The following is a 15463-nucleotide window of genomic DNA, read 5'->3' on the forward strand; positions in this document are numbered from 1 at the left end:
AAGACCAGTAAAAGAAGGAAGATGACAGAACAGAAGAGCTATATACTTAGCAAACTGCTAGTAGAATTAAGCAATTTCATGTATACTCCTCCTTCCACATAGTTTTTACTATAATGCAAATAACCTTAAGGTCTCTTAATCAGGCACAATTCCTTTTCACTACTCTTGACAAAAACATCACCATCAAAAAAACTCACTACAAAATCTCAATGCCTGACTTAAGAGGAACCTTAGCTTCTATGGAGCATCTGGTACTGCCAGTCCACCAAATCAAACTGCAATTTATTGCCCCCTAATGTACATCCATTAAGCCATTTCCTTTATGGCTCCACTTCACACAGAAGCAGTAACTGAAGGAAATAATGGAGTGCCCAACAAGTGGGAAAGTAATTGCTCAACAAGTGTGGAACAAGAGAGAGTCAGTTGCACATCATGCACATGTGGCAGCTCTTCAGAGCCCAGCCCCGCAGTGGTAACAGAAGGCTGGTGTTACAGAACAAGCCTACTGTGGGAACTCTTCCAAGCAACAGCCAGGAGTGCTTGTCCATCTAAATCCTTGGGTCCTTAAGGATTAAGGGTCAGGAAACAATTCCTTCCAACAGCACCATCTCCTGCCTGTACCTGCCAGTCATTAGCCATGCATTGAAGGAAGACTTAAGCTCCAAGCTCTAGTGTTAAACTGCACTGAAAGAACTGTATTGAAACGATGCTTAAGTGGTATCACAAAGGTTGTGGGGCTGAACTGCAAAAGGGACTTTAGGAGACATGAAGAAATACCTAGTGTGAAGACCACCTTACTGGGTTGGTTCCATTTTTTTGCTCTAGATATTCTGAGATCCACTCCACTTCTTTCAATTTTATCCATTAAGTTCCTTACTACTCAGAAACAAAAACCAGAAGATTAACACAAGAGCTAAAAAGTTATCAAATTAAGGATTCTACACAACCACAGTTTATCCCTTTCTGTCTGTTCAGTACTCGTTACAAATATCTCAATTACAAGACTCTCCTTTGCAGGAGCTCTAATTTCATTCAGTAACCTGTGTTGAAGGGCTCAATGTACAATTCAACAGAATCAATTAGAGCTCAGAGTGACACCATCCATAACTGACTCCTCACACACTCTGCATAAATGCTGTCCTGCACACAACAGAAAAGCCTTGAAAAAGTTATGGTGCCTGTCTTGGTGCATCTGTAAATCATTCTTCATCAAGGACATTCCTCCTCCTCCTTCTTCCTTTATACAGAAAATAATTTAAATCTTAAGTGAAATTATGACAATTCTCATGTTCATTTCGGGTTTGAGAAGTTCCCATCCCAGTTGCAGTACAGCTACCATTTTTAGAGCACATCAGTGTCACTCTGGGAAAATCACTTAGAAAGTAAAGCACAAGGATAGCAAGCACCTGGGAAAAGCCTGACTTCTTATTTCTCCAAGAAAACACCAAGAAAATCTATGCCAAAAATATCAATAGAGACATCTTCCCTGAGGAAGATTCAAGGACCTCAGCTATAAGACAGTTATTTGATTAATTTGATACTACTACGAGATGAAAAAGATTAACCTCACTCAGAGTATTTGGAACTACCTGCAGCTTCAAAGCCAAAATACTGCATTGGTTTACATTCTCTGTGCAGTCGGGAGGATGTCTGCATTCATTTGGACTAGAAACTTGTTTTTAAAATGACAATTTTTACTGTATTGTCTGAACACAGTTGGCAGAAATGAAGTATGGGTTCAACCTGCAATCAAAGTATCAAATTTAAGTTGGCACCTTAATATTCATATTTCTTACAGTAAGAAAATTTGAAGAGAAATAAATTACCACTTCTGTACACAGTGTCAGGTCATTCAATATGGACTAAAATTGTATTGTCATCCACTAATTAGAGTGAGGCCAAGTTAAAGTTATGGAAGAAACCTTATTCTATCAGTTTCCTAACCTTTGTTATACCCTTTCCGTTCTTCTTTAAAAATTCATAGAGAATGCAACATAAGCTAAATGTTAGCCCGAATTGCTTGGTCTTCAAAAATACCAAGTTAACATGTATGAATACCTGTTACTTTAAAAAAAAAAAACAAAAAAAAACCAACAACAACCTTTTATTTTTTTGAGTTATCACAAGAACAGACATGATCTATAAGATCAGTGAATGTTGTAGATCTTTTATAGGAACCAGATATGCAACAGAAAAAAAAAGCTTTAATTTTTTTCATAGCTGATCTAAATAACATTTCTATCCTTCAATGCAAACAATCTGAGAAATACCACAGTATACAGATCATCATATTTGTTATTTGCCAGTAAGTTCAGACACTTCTAGCAGAAACTCAAGACCCAAATAATAAAGAAAATACGGTATGGCTGTTACCTGCAAAGCAGTAAGCATCGCAGCACTTTACATATCACACATTCATATAGTCTAATTCCTACACTTCTTTATATAAAAACCCCAAACACAAATTTTTTCTGATTTCTTAACTTCAATGAACATACCATAGTCTATCCAATAGTACTCCAATAGCATTGAGAGGAGGCCACATATTTATATTTACTACCAATTTGCTGCTTCTTAAAACTACATCTTTCAGAAAAAGTTCAGATATTAATCCAAAATCAGGATAAAATTCCCGTATTGTTTTATACAACTGTCAGGTTTTCCACAAAAACTGAGTTTCCAGAGCTCAGACACAACAAAATGAGTGTGCAATCAAGTCTACATACCAGAAAACTGATGGCTACAGTAACAAGTATATTAAGTCAGTACACTGGGCAAAGGTTCTCTTACGGTTACAGTCATTTGACCTTTAGCCAGCTCTTAATGCCCCAGCCAACCCTCTAAAGATGGAGATTTGCAGCAGCTTCTTGTCTGAAATAAGCCATGAAAAGATTCTTCTGAACCCACTGTACAAGCATTCATTTAAAATGTCATGAATGTGCATGAAATCAGAGTGCTTCTAACAGCTTACTCTGCAGCTTCTGTTTAAATGCACCAACTCTGAACCACCAGAGGATAAAAGGACTCAAACCTTGCAGTCTGGCACTCATGGACCTAAAATATACACAAGCACCTCTTCACAGGTGTGTTTACCTAGTTTAAACCTTATTTAAATAGACTCTCGATGCACACACTTTCCACAAACACCTGCTTCTCCCACTGCAGTCATGACTTGTACAAGGCAGTTGTAGTCAGTCATTCCTGTCCTAAAGCCATCCTACACACCAGTAGGCAGCACTTCAGGCACAAAAATCCTGGTGACTGACTCATTCCCCTGGCCAGAGCAAAGCACAAATTCTGCAATGAGAAGAATAACTAGAGAAGTATCTGCTCTTACCTCTACATCATACCAGAATTCTGAAGATTTAAACAGCCAGAGAAGCATTTAAAGAAACCCAATCCTCATGAAATCATGGAAAAGCAGGTTTATAATTAATTCATATTTCCAGCTATTTGTGGTTATAAAACCTTTCTCTGCTGACCTAGAGAACATCCTAAGTTAGAACCACTCATGAAAGAGACAGTGCTCAGTTATCACTGGATGCTAAAAAGAAGCTTCCTTTTGCTGACCTAAATCCTTAACTGACAAAATGAACAAATATTTCAATGTCCAGACATATTTTTCAGGGTACTCAGCTCTCTTTAAAGAGCAGTCAAATGGAAGCTGCAGTGACAGTGGCCCTAGATCCAAACTTGTATCAATACAGGTTTTCATTAGTTTTAAAATAACCTTTGAAGATGTAGTTGTATTTCAATTTCGTATGCCTGGAAAAAGCTTGATAGTCATTGCTTCCATATGGTCATAACTCAGGACACTGTCTTCTGCTTTTTCTAAGCACTAGAAATACGCCATCAAACTTAAGCTTATTGCGCTCATCTTAGCATAGCAAGCATTCAGCTATTAAATTTATCTTGGATTAATTTACGCATCACCCAGGACAACAGAACCTCTATGTCTCCTTTCTGTTTTTCAGGCAACTACTGTCAATAATAACTAAAATACACACAGCCCACGAAAGTGTAAAAATGGCATCCAATAAATCAATTGACAGTGGATCAGAGCAGATATGCTGTTCATTTTTAAATTATTAAACTTTTTTTATAAATCTACATAAAACTGCCACAGAAATTAAGTTTCTCTATCAGAATCTTAAAGAGAAACTTTAAAATATAATTCAGGTTCAAGGCCCTTTGCTAGGTATGCTGAACTGTAGAAGTGAAGTTACTCTTACCACATCATGGGACTGTTTGTGCTGAGCAACACATCTTCTCTATATGCTTCCTCCAAGAGCACATGTAGATGTTACAACAGGATGGGATACCATACTTAGTTGCAGGCAAGCTTTCCAGTATGTAATTTAGTTACTCTTGAGGAGCAATACTTTGAAACAGGAATCGTTAGCTGCTGGGGGCATACAGTGCATCTTTATACCCTTGACCAGGGTATTTCAGCATCACAGTCATGACAGAGTTAATACCCACTAGCTCAGAGGAGAACAAAAGGTACTCCACTGCAACATGCCTAACATTTACATTGCCTCTCTTTGCTCATTAAACAGGTTTTGGTTAAATAATGAACAAACTGTATTACAGACTCCGATGAGAATTCCAAAATTATAAATCAACTGGTAAAGCCCAGAGGAGAATGAAGGGAGTGGGAGGGAAGGAAGGATAATATTGACTAATATAAAGGGCGCAGCTTGACAGTGGATATTCCTGCCACACCTGATCAAACATGCTCCATGGGGGAGGGGAAGGGAGGGAGAGAGCAAGAGGGGAGATGGGACAAGACAGCCTGAAATTTGCATCTGGAACAGATTAAAATGGGTTCTTGGGGGATTGAGAAAATACATAATATATATTACTATAAATGCAAAATTGTACTAAAAGCTAACTCAAATGTCAAAGATTACAGCTTGAATAAATTTAAATATAAAAGCAATGCGTTTCCATGAGCTAATGAAAGAGACATGAAAGGAAGGTCTAGTGAAAAAAAAAAAAAATCACCAAAAAACCCCTCTGCTGGGGACTGGACTTTTGATTGCCTGGAAGATGATGCAGGAGACTCTGTATCATCCAAAGTATTGCCTGAGAACAAGTCCATGTCTAAAATGGAAAAAAGATGGAGCCCAGCAGTGATGTCCTATCTCAAGACACTAGTCAGTAAATAGCAGTCACTGAAGCTGAAATTACCTGTATAAAAGAATCCCATGTTGTCAAACCAACATGCTCTCATCCCCATATACAAGCAATTACTATCTCAGCAGGAACCATGCTTACATGATGACTAATACAAAGGGAGTCTCTGAATCTCTCAGTACATTAAACTTTGCTTTCTCTAACATAAGCGGATAGTGAACTTGCATTTTTTCCCCCAACAAGTCAACAGCACATTGTATCTAGCTGCTCTAGATAAATGGCCAGTCCCTGACATTTACTTATACTGCATTTATTTGAGCATCCTGACATTCCCTGCTCTTGTTGATGAGAAGAGATATTTGCAATAATGGCAAAGAACTTCAGGAAGCTTATTTCAAAGAAAATTTTATCTCATAGAAGGGAGAAAAGGAAAATTTCCTCCCAAAACACCTCTGGTGACTGCACGCCTATCTTACAGAAGGTGAGTGAACTTACAAAAAATCCCACAAATCCAGACTGTCACGCAGTCCAGGTACAAGCATAACATCCAGAACAAAGACACTATCCAGAAATCCAAGCTGTTCAGGAGTTCCCTAAGATGTCATGTTCTGACAGAAAAATCCTACTTACAACCACAGGAAGTTAACCTGGCAAAGAAAAGCAAAGCATTACATTTACAGGCAGACACAAAAGAGGAAGGAATAAGGGCTTAGAACTGGCACACGTCCTCAGCACCTCTTGTCATCACTTGGAAGCAGCACTACTGTACTTCTAAGGAACACACTTTTTACGAGATTCTAGACTCAGCACTGATGCAAGAATGAACATGCATCACAGTCAGAAATGCAAAAAGCCCATCTCAAACTAAGGCTGAGTGCAGCTCAGAGGACTCATTGTAATAAAGGGACCAGAAATAAAGTTTACGTCAATCAACAAGAGAAATCCTGGGAAGAACATGCAGAATGCCATGTGGAGTTTAGGATTAGCTTCACCTCCAAACTCTCAACACATACTTGGGTTACACTTAAACAATCACTTCTGAAACTACAAAACCAGAAAATATTGGGGGAAGGGGAGAAAGATGGGTTGTGAGGAAAAATAGTGGTCACAATACACACTACAGTCTTGTGTTCTACTTCTGTTACCAATATAGATTTCCGGTTTCTTTCAGTGCAGGTGATCACAAAGTCTTTCACTTAAAATCCAAGAGATCCAAATAGAAACAGAGGTCTGTGCTTTACTTATTACATGTTAACACATGATGAAAGCTAACAAACCAAAGAATGTGAGGACAAAACAGAGGTAAAACCACTTTCTAAGCAGATTCTTTCCATCATTCACCGATCAGAAAGCATAAACAAAGCACAAAAAAGCAATACATGATAGTACACCAGATTTCAATATATTACTACAAGCTTCAGTATATCAAAGAAATATGCATGTTTATAAAAATAAGTGTGTGCACACACACAAATACAAATATACATACACACACTCACACATATATATCCATATAGACAGTGGCAGCAGTGGTACTTCTGTGCTAGTTTACATTGGTATTATTTGTCTAAAAGTAAATGCATATTTCCTCTTCTCTCATTCTTCAATAAATGACTTCTGGATAATAAATAAGACAAATAAGTACACCTGTCCATTTATTTGCATATAACCTAGCAGGTGCACATACCCGCTGATTTCTGTAGAAGCTTACCTGTTATATTATTCAGCACTTCTTTTAGGTGGCTAAAGCTATGCAGCAGGGGATCCCTTTCTTCATCCTATAGGTTATATATAGGAAGTAAGTAATTAGTGAGGCAAACATATTCCTGAAGATAAATCTTAATAATGGGTCTGTTAAAGACCTCACCATCATATTCACAGAAGTACTGTGGTTTGAGTTTATCACTGTTAACATGTTTATACCATCAAACACAAGAGAAGCATTTTTATTTTCCGGACAGTGCTCCCCAATATCATACAGCTCAAATGTCAAACCATAGGTCCAAGACTGAGCATTCTGGTTTGGTTTTATTGTCCTTAGAAGTACTTCTGATTAGCCTTCTACTGTTCAATAAATTTCACTGCAGATCTAACTGATACCATATTGAAATGGCTCATCTGGATTTGCTATAATGTTAATCTATGCAGATTGTAATGGGAACAGAAATACAATGACATTTTATGCCATTAAAATAACTTGAAGAAAGAATCACAGTGCAATATTTATATGAATTAGCTGCATCCTTTAGCCTTAGCCTATCTTTATGATATTAAAATAAGGAGGAGCAGCAGTTTCTCCAAACTGAGTGCAGCCGCACCCAGAGCTCAGATAGAGAGGCCGTGAGCCCTAACGAAGAAATGCCTGTTAGAAAGAAAAAGGGCTCTGCCCTTTGACAAACTGAAACCACTTGTGCTGGATGACAGCCATCTGCTATTCATGTGACATTCCGAAGCGCACCACTGATACAGTGTGCCACATCCACACGTTTACACTGTGGCAGCCATAAACTCACCACAGCATGGTTAGACTTGGAAACACTGTATTTAGGGCTTTTACCAAAGCAGGTTGGAAAGTATTAACCGGTTTTAGTCAGGAATATAGATAGCAGCAACAAAACAGAGCTGAAGAGATACTATGTCATATAAAAATTTAAAAATACTCTATATATAATGATTTCCCCAATTTTTATTTCATGGCTTTCATGATGAAGACTGTCTTCTCTAAGAGAGTACAAAAGATACGTAAAAACATTGTGCTAAATAAAATAACACCATATATTCAAATTCCCTCATATCCCAGGCAATAAAAGTCTAAATGAGATGATTCCCACGTGAAATACGTGGGGTTTTCATATTTACAGGATAAAAAGGTAGAAGACTTCCAGCTTTGTAGCCTTAAGTCACTGGCACATGAGAAGCCCAAAACAATGTAAGCAATGTAGAAAGTTATTCCAACTTTACTTAAAAAAGTACTATAACAAGTGCTAAAAAAACTGACGTCCTTTTGCAAAGCCAAGTGGTTTCTGACAGAGGTGTTTCTACCTGCTGCTACAGATAGCAACAATTTAAGGTAACTTACCAGATGTGTGTGGGTGCTCCATCGGGCATTACGCTTTATGGCTCCCACCACTGCGTTGATTTCGCCTTGTATGATGTAAATGTTCTTATCTACCATCCTGACAATTCTGAAAATAAAGGTAATTCAAATTAATCTCTAGCCTCTCAGGGTAATTGTCTTCCTCAGATGAAATGAAGTTGACCCTAATGAAGGCAAGGCCTGCAGTGATGCAAGAAACTCTTTCAGATTTGTTTTGTGTGTGCACTAAATACAAGTTATTGCATGTAACAAATACAAGTATTTCATAAAAATGAAGACACTTTTCCATAGTGTGTTTTCAAAACCATGAGAGCAGACTGTTAGTTCTAACAGGATCTTTGTAATGCAAGAGAGCACTTTGCCAAGGTACATTCCTCTTTTTTTTTTTCCAGTCTATGTAAGTTCACAGAAAGATAAAGTGTTGGGGTACCAGGACAGACATCCATGACAATGCAGTAACACCTGCATCTCCAGCACTTATGCAAATTCCTGCAGCCCTGCATGGAACACAAAGCTAACCCTGTACTCTCTTACATAAGCATCAGTGTGTTGAACACACTGGACAGAGCAAACTTCTTTTGGGACTTAAAACATTGCCAAATAAAGTAATTTGTAACAGATGTTGATTTCACACTTGCCTCACAAAACAAAACTCTCAAGAAAGCAGGAAAGTAAAAAAGGCATAAGACCCCACAAAGAAATGAGCAAAACTCGAGACAAAACTGGATGGAATATGGGGAGAAAAAGAGAGAAAGCTAAAGGCAGACACTTACTCTCCTGTAGTCTGAGGTCTTTCAGGGAAAAAACTTAAACTGATGCAGCCAGAAAGAGGCAGAAAAGTGGGAAAGAAATTAAAAGCAAGAAATATTTGTAACAGTCTGAGAAAAAGAAATGAAGAGTGAACTACTATGGGAGTGTTCTCTTTATATTAGCTGTAGCCCAGATACAGTCAAGCATAAAGAAATAAGAATGAAGGGGAATGAACAGACACAATGTTTATAAATAATAAACAGGACTTATAAAGAGGCCAAACAGTCAGATGATAACATGTCTGTAAATGAGAAGAATTTATTGAAATGGTAGCCAAATAACGAGACTTCTTCAGAAGAATGAAAGGAAAATGAGGACTCCAGCTTGGAATCACAACAGGTCATCCATAGGGAAGCAAAAGATTGGAAACAGGTGAAACATTGATCATAACACTTCCAAACTGACAGGCTCATTTAAAGAACTCAGCTGGGAAGGGGAGGCAGGGGGTAATAAATACAGAGAATATGAGAAGGACTTTTGCCCACATAACAAAAGCAAAGCTGGAAGGAATAGTTTTGGTGGATTACTCAAGACCTCAGAAAGACCACCACAGAAATTTCAGAACATACATCCTGGATCTGTCAGGCTTCACATTAATTAACATCTGAATTATCAACAATGCTTCAAATACACAAATATCCCCTGAATGAGAGATTAGTTTGTTTCAGGACTCCATAAATAATGGAAAGCAAGTAAATTATTATAAGAATATACCTTATCAAAGGATAGCATCAGATCAGTTGCTTCATTTTTTCAGGTGTTTGCAATAGAACGAATAATCTTATGGCAAAATTGTTTATTTCATTAAATGAATTACACATAACGGTATTCCCAGGTGTAAGACAATAATTTAAGGGCAAAGAAAAAAGTATTTTGTAAGAACAGTCATGACAGACAAATAGTGCTTCCAAGGAATTTGCTTGTGCCCTGAAGAGCAAAGGTGTATATCCTTCCTTCACAGCAGTATATAACAGAACCACCAATACACTTCCTACTCATGTGGCTAATGCCTGAGAGATGTTCCCATCCTCAAGAGTAAATTATTCCATATATTATTCATATGATTGCATCGAAATGTCATTGATCACAATTTTTTCTATTTCACTTTATTGTCCTTGTTTTAGTAAAAGGCATGAATGGGAGATTTCTCCCTCATGTAAAATTCCTTGTTTATTTATTTTTTCTTTCAGTAATTCCATTATTTTCCATATTTCTAAATCAGCACTTTCAGGGTTCAAAACTCCGGTCCAGGGAAGTACTTCTGAGGAAATACTTTACACATTCATATTTGTCAAACCTAAGTTTTTCCTGTCTTCACTTTCCTCTCACACTGTTACAAAACAGTGTTGAACATGTAAACTGTGTAGCACCATTCCAGGCATTTAGCAAACTGACAAGGAAACATTATTTCAAAAAGCATGTAAATACCAGACACATGTTTTACAAACCTTGCACACACATAGATACTCAATAGTTTTGACAGTATTTAAAGTGATGCCAAAGCTCAAATGCTCTTCTGCATACTACTGAATCTGCTTGTAGGACTCCTATTTCTTTTCCTCTATTTTTAACATAAAATAATGAAGATGAAAAAGTTTGTTAAACTCTCTTTCCTGAATGTAGAAGACTTAAAATGCCCAACTAACTGCAAGTAGCAAAATATGAAGAAAATAGACAAAAACCTCCAATATACACCTCTTCCTTTTAACCTGATCCTTTCAAGCAAGGGTGCAAAAGCTCCTTGTTACTTGGCAGGGCTCTCCTGATGTATTAAAACCCTGCAAAACTTGGGGGGGTATTTCATTGCTAACTGTCTGAGAAGACTCAATGAAAATGCACTCCCTTCCCCACTGCAGATTCCATTTAATATAACTTTATTCAAAAGTACAAAAATTCACTTTATGCATGCCAAGAAACTCTCTTGACCAATGCAACTGAAATAACCTATCATGCTGGGGATGCGAATTCACACTCAGACCTCTGAACATCAGACACACAGCTCACTTCCCCACCAACACTGGGTAGAGATGGAGGGAAATACTGCTTTATATTTAAGCTTGCAGCTACCCAAGCAATAGCATACACACATTCCAAAGTTAGCCACAAAGCCAAATTTCCTCACTTATGCAAAGGACCTTTGCAGCTTCATGTTGGAGAAGGAAGCAGAAAACAACTACAGAGTGAGCAGGAAAGATAGACAACTATTTTCAGAGAGATGCACCTTGTAAGATAAGCCCAAAGAACCATTCATCCCTGTAAAAATTTAAAAGTTTATTTCAAGTGATGGATGTAGCTTTAATAAACTCCAAACTTCCCGAAGGCTATCCCTTTTAAATTATTAGATTATTTCTGTATGTGTTCCTTCAACTGTATCATCACCACAAGCAACAACTGATCACAGTTTAGACTCAGTATAGATGTCCTGTATTAAAAGAAGTTTTAAGATAAAAATGAATGCTGCGAAGCAGCAGAGAAAAAACGTTACACAACTGACCAGACCAGTACTGAATGATGAGCTGGGTTTACAAGAGCATGGTGGGAGTCAAGCAAAACCACTAGATGTTTGTTCAACTTAGAGAAAAAAAAAATGTTAACATGAATTTGGGTTTACTGTTACAAAGGTATGGTCTGAAGAATAGGATATTGTAAAACTCTTGGTTGAACAGGTTAACAGAACTAATACCAAAGATCATTCAAAAATTTGAAACCTCAACCTTTGCCTAGCAAAGGCATTGTTTCAATAACTCTTGACCTCAAATCAAGAATGCATGCCTTTCTTGCAAGCAATCTTTAATCAAACACAAAAAGATAGTGGACTTAATATAGAAACAAATGGATTCAGTTCTGTGGTCTTAAGTTAGGGAAAAGAAAAAAAAAAGGTACCTACTAAATTTCAAATGCTTTTTAGCTCCTTAACCCTTCAGTTAGTTGTATATAAACTCCTGTTTCTTTGTCAAGACGGATTCATACATCTGCTTAAAACTGCAGACTAGTCCTCAGATACGCTCCTGCACAGAAGTTCAACACAGGCAGCACAGTGAAAATGACAGCTCCAAACCAAGGCAACAGGTTTGGAGGTGCCCAGGCCACCACGAGAAGAAGGGAGGCTGTTAACTTTCACAGCCTCACTGATAACAGCATTGGGAACACTAAGTGGGAAAAGGTCGATGCCTAATCATGTCATAAAAGAACAAAAGCTCACATTCATAACCTTCTCAAAACCTTCAACAGTGATCTATGGACAATAATTATCACTATTCTGAGACTTCTGAAACAGCATCACATGTAGAATCTTCATATAAAAACTTTGACAAGATTTACACCTACGAATATTATTTCACACATGCACTGAACACTCCATTCATCAACCTCAGAACCTGTTACCCCTACACATCCCAATGCATAGGAACCCCAAATGATTCCTGAGTATTACCACAGGAAGTCTTGGGTATGGTTTTAGGAAACACTCCCTCTTCAGCAGCAAAACGTCTGCAATTCTTCTGGAAACAAGCAAGAGTTAGCATCAGAAGCAACAATGTCTGGCAGACTTCCATCTAGTCACTTCTTCCTATCATTAACTTTAGCCTTCAGCTATGGCAACTGATTTAAACCCAATGAAACTACTCCAGTAAACAGCAGTAATGAAAAACAACATAACCACAACATAGAAAGGTAATATTTCAAAGTAAGCTTCTGTTGACCTAAATTTTCACTGTTTATGATAATGCAGGAATAATCTACATAGCCTCTGACCTAGATTTGGGCACCAGAGTCCTGATACAATACACTGCTACCAAAACAGAACACACAACTACGAATCACAAACAACTCCTGACTATCTCACAGCCAGCTAGGTTTCCCAGAAGCCCAACTGGCCATGCAAAAGCTCCTTTTCTTCCTCCTAAACCTCACATGGAAGGTGCATGAACCTCTATAGGGAAATTTAACTTGCTCAGTTTTTTCAAGTAGCAACTGTTCTGCAAAAAGCACCACAGGCAGCAAAAGTTCAGAGAACTCAGGATGCTTCTCCAAAGGCTACCTCCAAATGCCTGGATGAATGTGATATAAAGGAATAATTTGTAAGTATGGAAAGGAACTGTGCAGTCCTGAGCATTTAATGCAATTCCAGGCACTTAAGAATGCCCTTTAAAAGATAAGCAGTGGCAACATGGTAGAGGTGGCACATCAGAAAGGAAGAAAGGGACAAACTTCTCTCCAAGCCTCCACATTCGGCTGCAACAGTGAGATAGGGCCTAGGAATCAAGAAAAGAAAGGCAAGTCGCATTTACCTGGCGAAACTGCATAGCAAAAATGAAACCTAAGGTTAATATGGCGAGGGGCATTTTCTTTCTTCCAATTACTTCACACGGTTGTAACTATGAAACACGCCACCAGATGAACTCATAACATACACTCTAGGTGAACTCTGAGCTTTCCCCTGCAACAGCCATGGAGCTGGCCATGTGCCAGGAAAAGCCTGTCTCCACCGATTTCAAGCAGCAAGCAGCCGTGGCGCACGGGGAGCGGATGCCTGTGCAGGTGCAGCGCCCACCCTGCCCGGCCCCGAGCCCTGACCCCGCTCCTCCCCGACACCCACAGCCCACGGCGCTCGTTGCCAGGCGGGCCCGTGCGCCCCGAGCCCCGTGGGCACCGCCACGCGTGTCAGTCCCGGCCCGGCCGCCGGCCCGACCCGCGCCCGGCCCCCGGGGCTGCCCCGCTTCCGCCCCCGCCCCCCGCTGGCCCCGCACGGTTCCCCCGCCGCCGCTTCTCTCCCGCCCACCCCCACGTCGCGACAGTATCGCGACAGGCGGTCGCTGCCCGGCACTGACCCCCGCATCCAAAATGGCGGCGCCTATTTCCCCGCGGCAGCGGCCGCTTCACATAACCGGGCGGGCGGCACCGCGGGCGGGGGGGTTCGGCCCGCCCCCTGTCCGCCCCTCCCTGCCGGCGGCGGCGGAGGCGAGGCCGCGGAGCGCGGGGTCCGCGGGGCACGGGCAGAGACACCGGCCCCGCTCTCTCGCACTGACGTGGAAACCGGCGCACCGTGACCCGCTGCCTGGTTACTGCGCAGACGGACAGCCCGGACAGCCAACCCGCGCGCGATGCGCCGCGCAGCTCCCCGCGTTGCCCAATGGGAACGCGGACTGCGACCGGAGGAGGCGGGCCCTGCGGTGACAGCGGCGGGAAGCCAATGAGAGACGAGAGGGTAGAACCAGCAGAGCCGCTGGCCAATCGCAGTGCGGTGCGGCGCCGCAGCCGCGCCTGAGCGCCCGCAGCCTGGGCGGCCGGGCGGAAGCCGGCGGGAGCGCTGCCCTCGCAAAGCATTGTGGGCCGGGCCGCCCCTGGCCGCTGCCCGGGGCGTGTGGGGCGTCGGGGCCGCCCCGAGAGAGGGCTGTGCCGGTGTCGGTGACAGCGCTGGCACTGCACAGCCCGCCGAGGGAAGCGGTGCCTCTCCGCCGTGCTCCGCGAGTATTTCCCAAATTGTTCTACACCCTCTTGCAGCTTCTCCGCGGGAGCCGTTTGGGAGATGATCCCCTGCAAGCGTTCTGTTCTCTCCTGAAGGCCTCGCTGTGTCATAGCTCTGCTGTTCCCCGTGAGTGAGCAGGAGAATGCCACTGGACAAAGCACAGAGTGCAGCTGGTACGAGACCACGCACGACAGCACCCAGAGGAGCACACGCCGCTTCTCCCGTCTCCGCCGCCCTGCGCCCCAGTAACTCTCCTCAAACCTGCACACAGCTGATTCTTTGCTCAAGTTGGGCTACAAGCCATGTGCTGCAGCCTTAGTTCATCCAGCCCAGCGATCGTGCCAGACAGAGACCACCATGGAGTTTAACTGCTCTATGAAGCCACTTTATTGGCCTGCTCTTTGCAGCAAAAACAATCACAATTTTTTAGCTATACAGCGCTTGGTGAAATGAATTCTTGGTGCTCCTCCCACCTTCCCAGGCGCTTTCTATGTGTATGCCCCTAGTTGCAATGCTGTGTACCATAAAGGCAGTAATTTGCAGGGGTCACTCTACTTGTTTAAGCCTCTGCCCACGAACTTGGCACAGAGGACAGAAGGTCCTTGCAGTTACCTTACAGTTCTATAACTCTAGGATCTTCAGTCAGGTCAGCCTGGGGATGGGTTGTGGCAGGTGTTAGAGTGGTTAAAGGAACAGCTACCCCAAAATCTTACACTTTGTAGGGAAAACACAAATGAGGCAAGAGGAAGGTGAAAGGGTCAAGAAGTATTCATTCACTTTTAATCACAACTTCATCTACTGCAGTGTGACTGAAGGAGGAAAGTTCTCAGACAAAGGCTCAAGGGAACATCCAACAGGAGTGTTCCCTGGCCAGCCAAATATAAATCTGAGGCCGACTCCAATGCCACCCTAAAAACTGGCCAGATACTGTCACATATCAATAGCTATCA

At 41.2% G+C, this 15463-nt stretch overlaps 1 protein-coding gene across 6 annotated transcripts in view; it reads right to left on the minus strand.

The window, feature by feature from the left end:
• GBF1 (golgi brefeldin A resistant guanine nucleotide exchange factor 1) overlaps positions 1-14093 on the minus strand; it is a 107245-nt gene extending 93152 nt beyond the window's left edge. For 3 of the 6 annotated variants that reach the window (XM_048312107.1, XM_048312106.1, XM_048312105.1), the window contains exons 1-3: positions 13876-14090; positions 8219-8324; positions 6851-6917 (exon numbers count right to left, since the gene is read on the minus strand). In XM_048312107.1, the coding sequence (XP_048168064.1) occupies positions 6851-6917; positions 8219-8324; positions 13876-13883 (181 nt within the window). In that variant the 5' untranslated portion in view covers positions 13884-14090. Of the gene's footprint in view, positions 1-6850; positions 6918-8218; positions 8325-13875 lie in introns of all 6 variants that reach the window. The other 3 variants (XM_048312110.1, XM_048312108.1, XM_048312109.1) reach the window with 2 other exon arrangements.
• Positions 14094-15463: the final 1370 nt, after the last annotated feature.

This window comes from Corvus hawaiiensis, chromosome 8, assembly GCF_020740725.1.
Source record: "Corvus hawaiiensis isolate bCorHaw1 chromosome 8, bCorHaw1.pri.cur, whole genome shotgun sequence".
In the NCBI taxonomy this organism is placed as follows: Eukaryota; Metazoa; Chordata; class Aves; order Passeriformes; family Corvidae; genus Corvus; species Corvus hawaiiensis.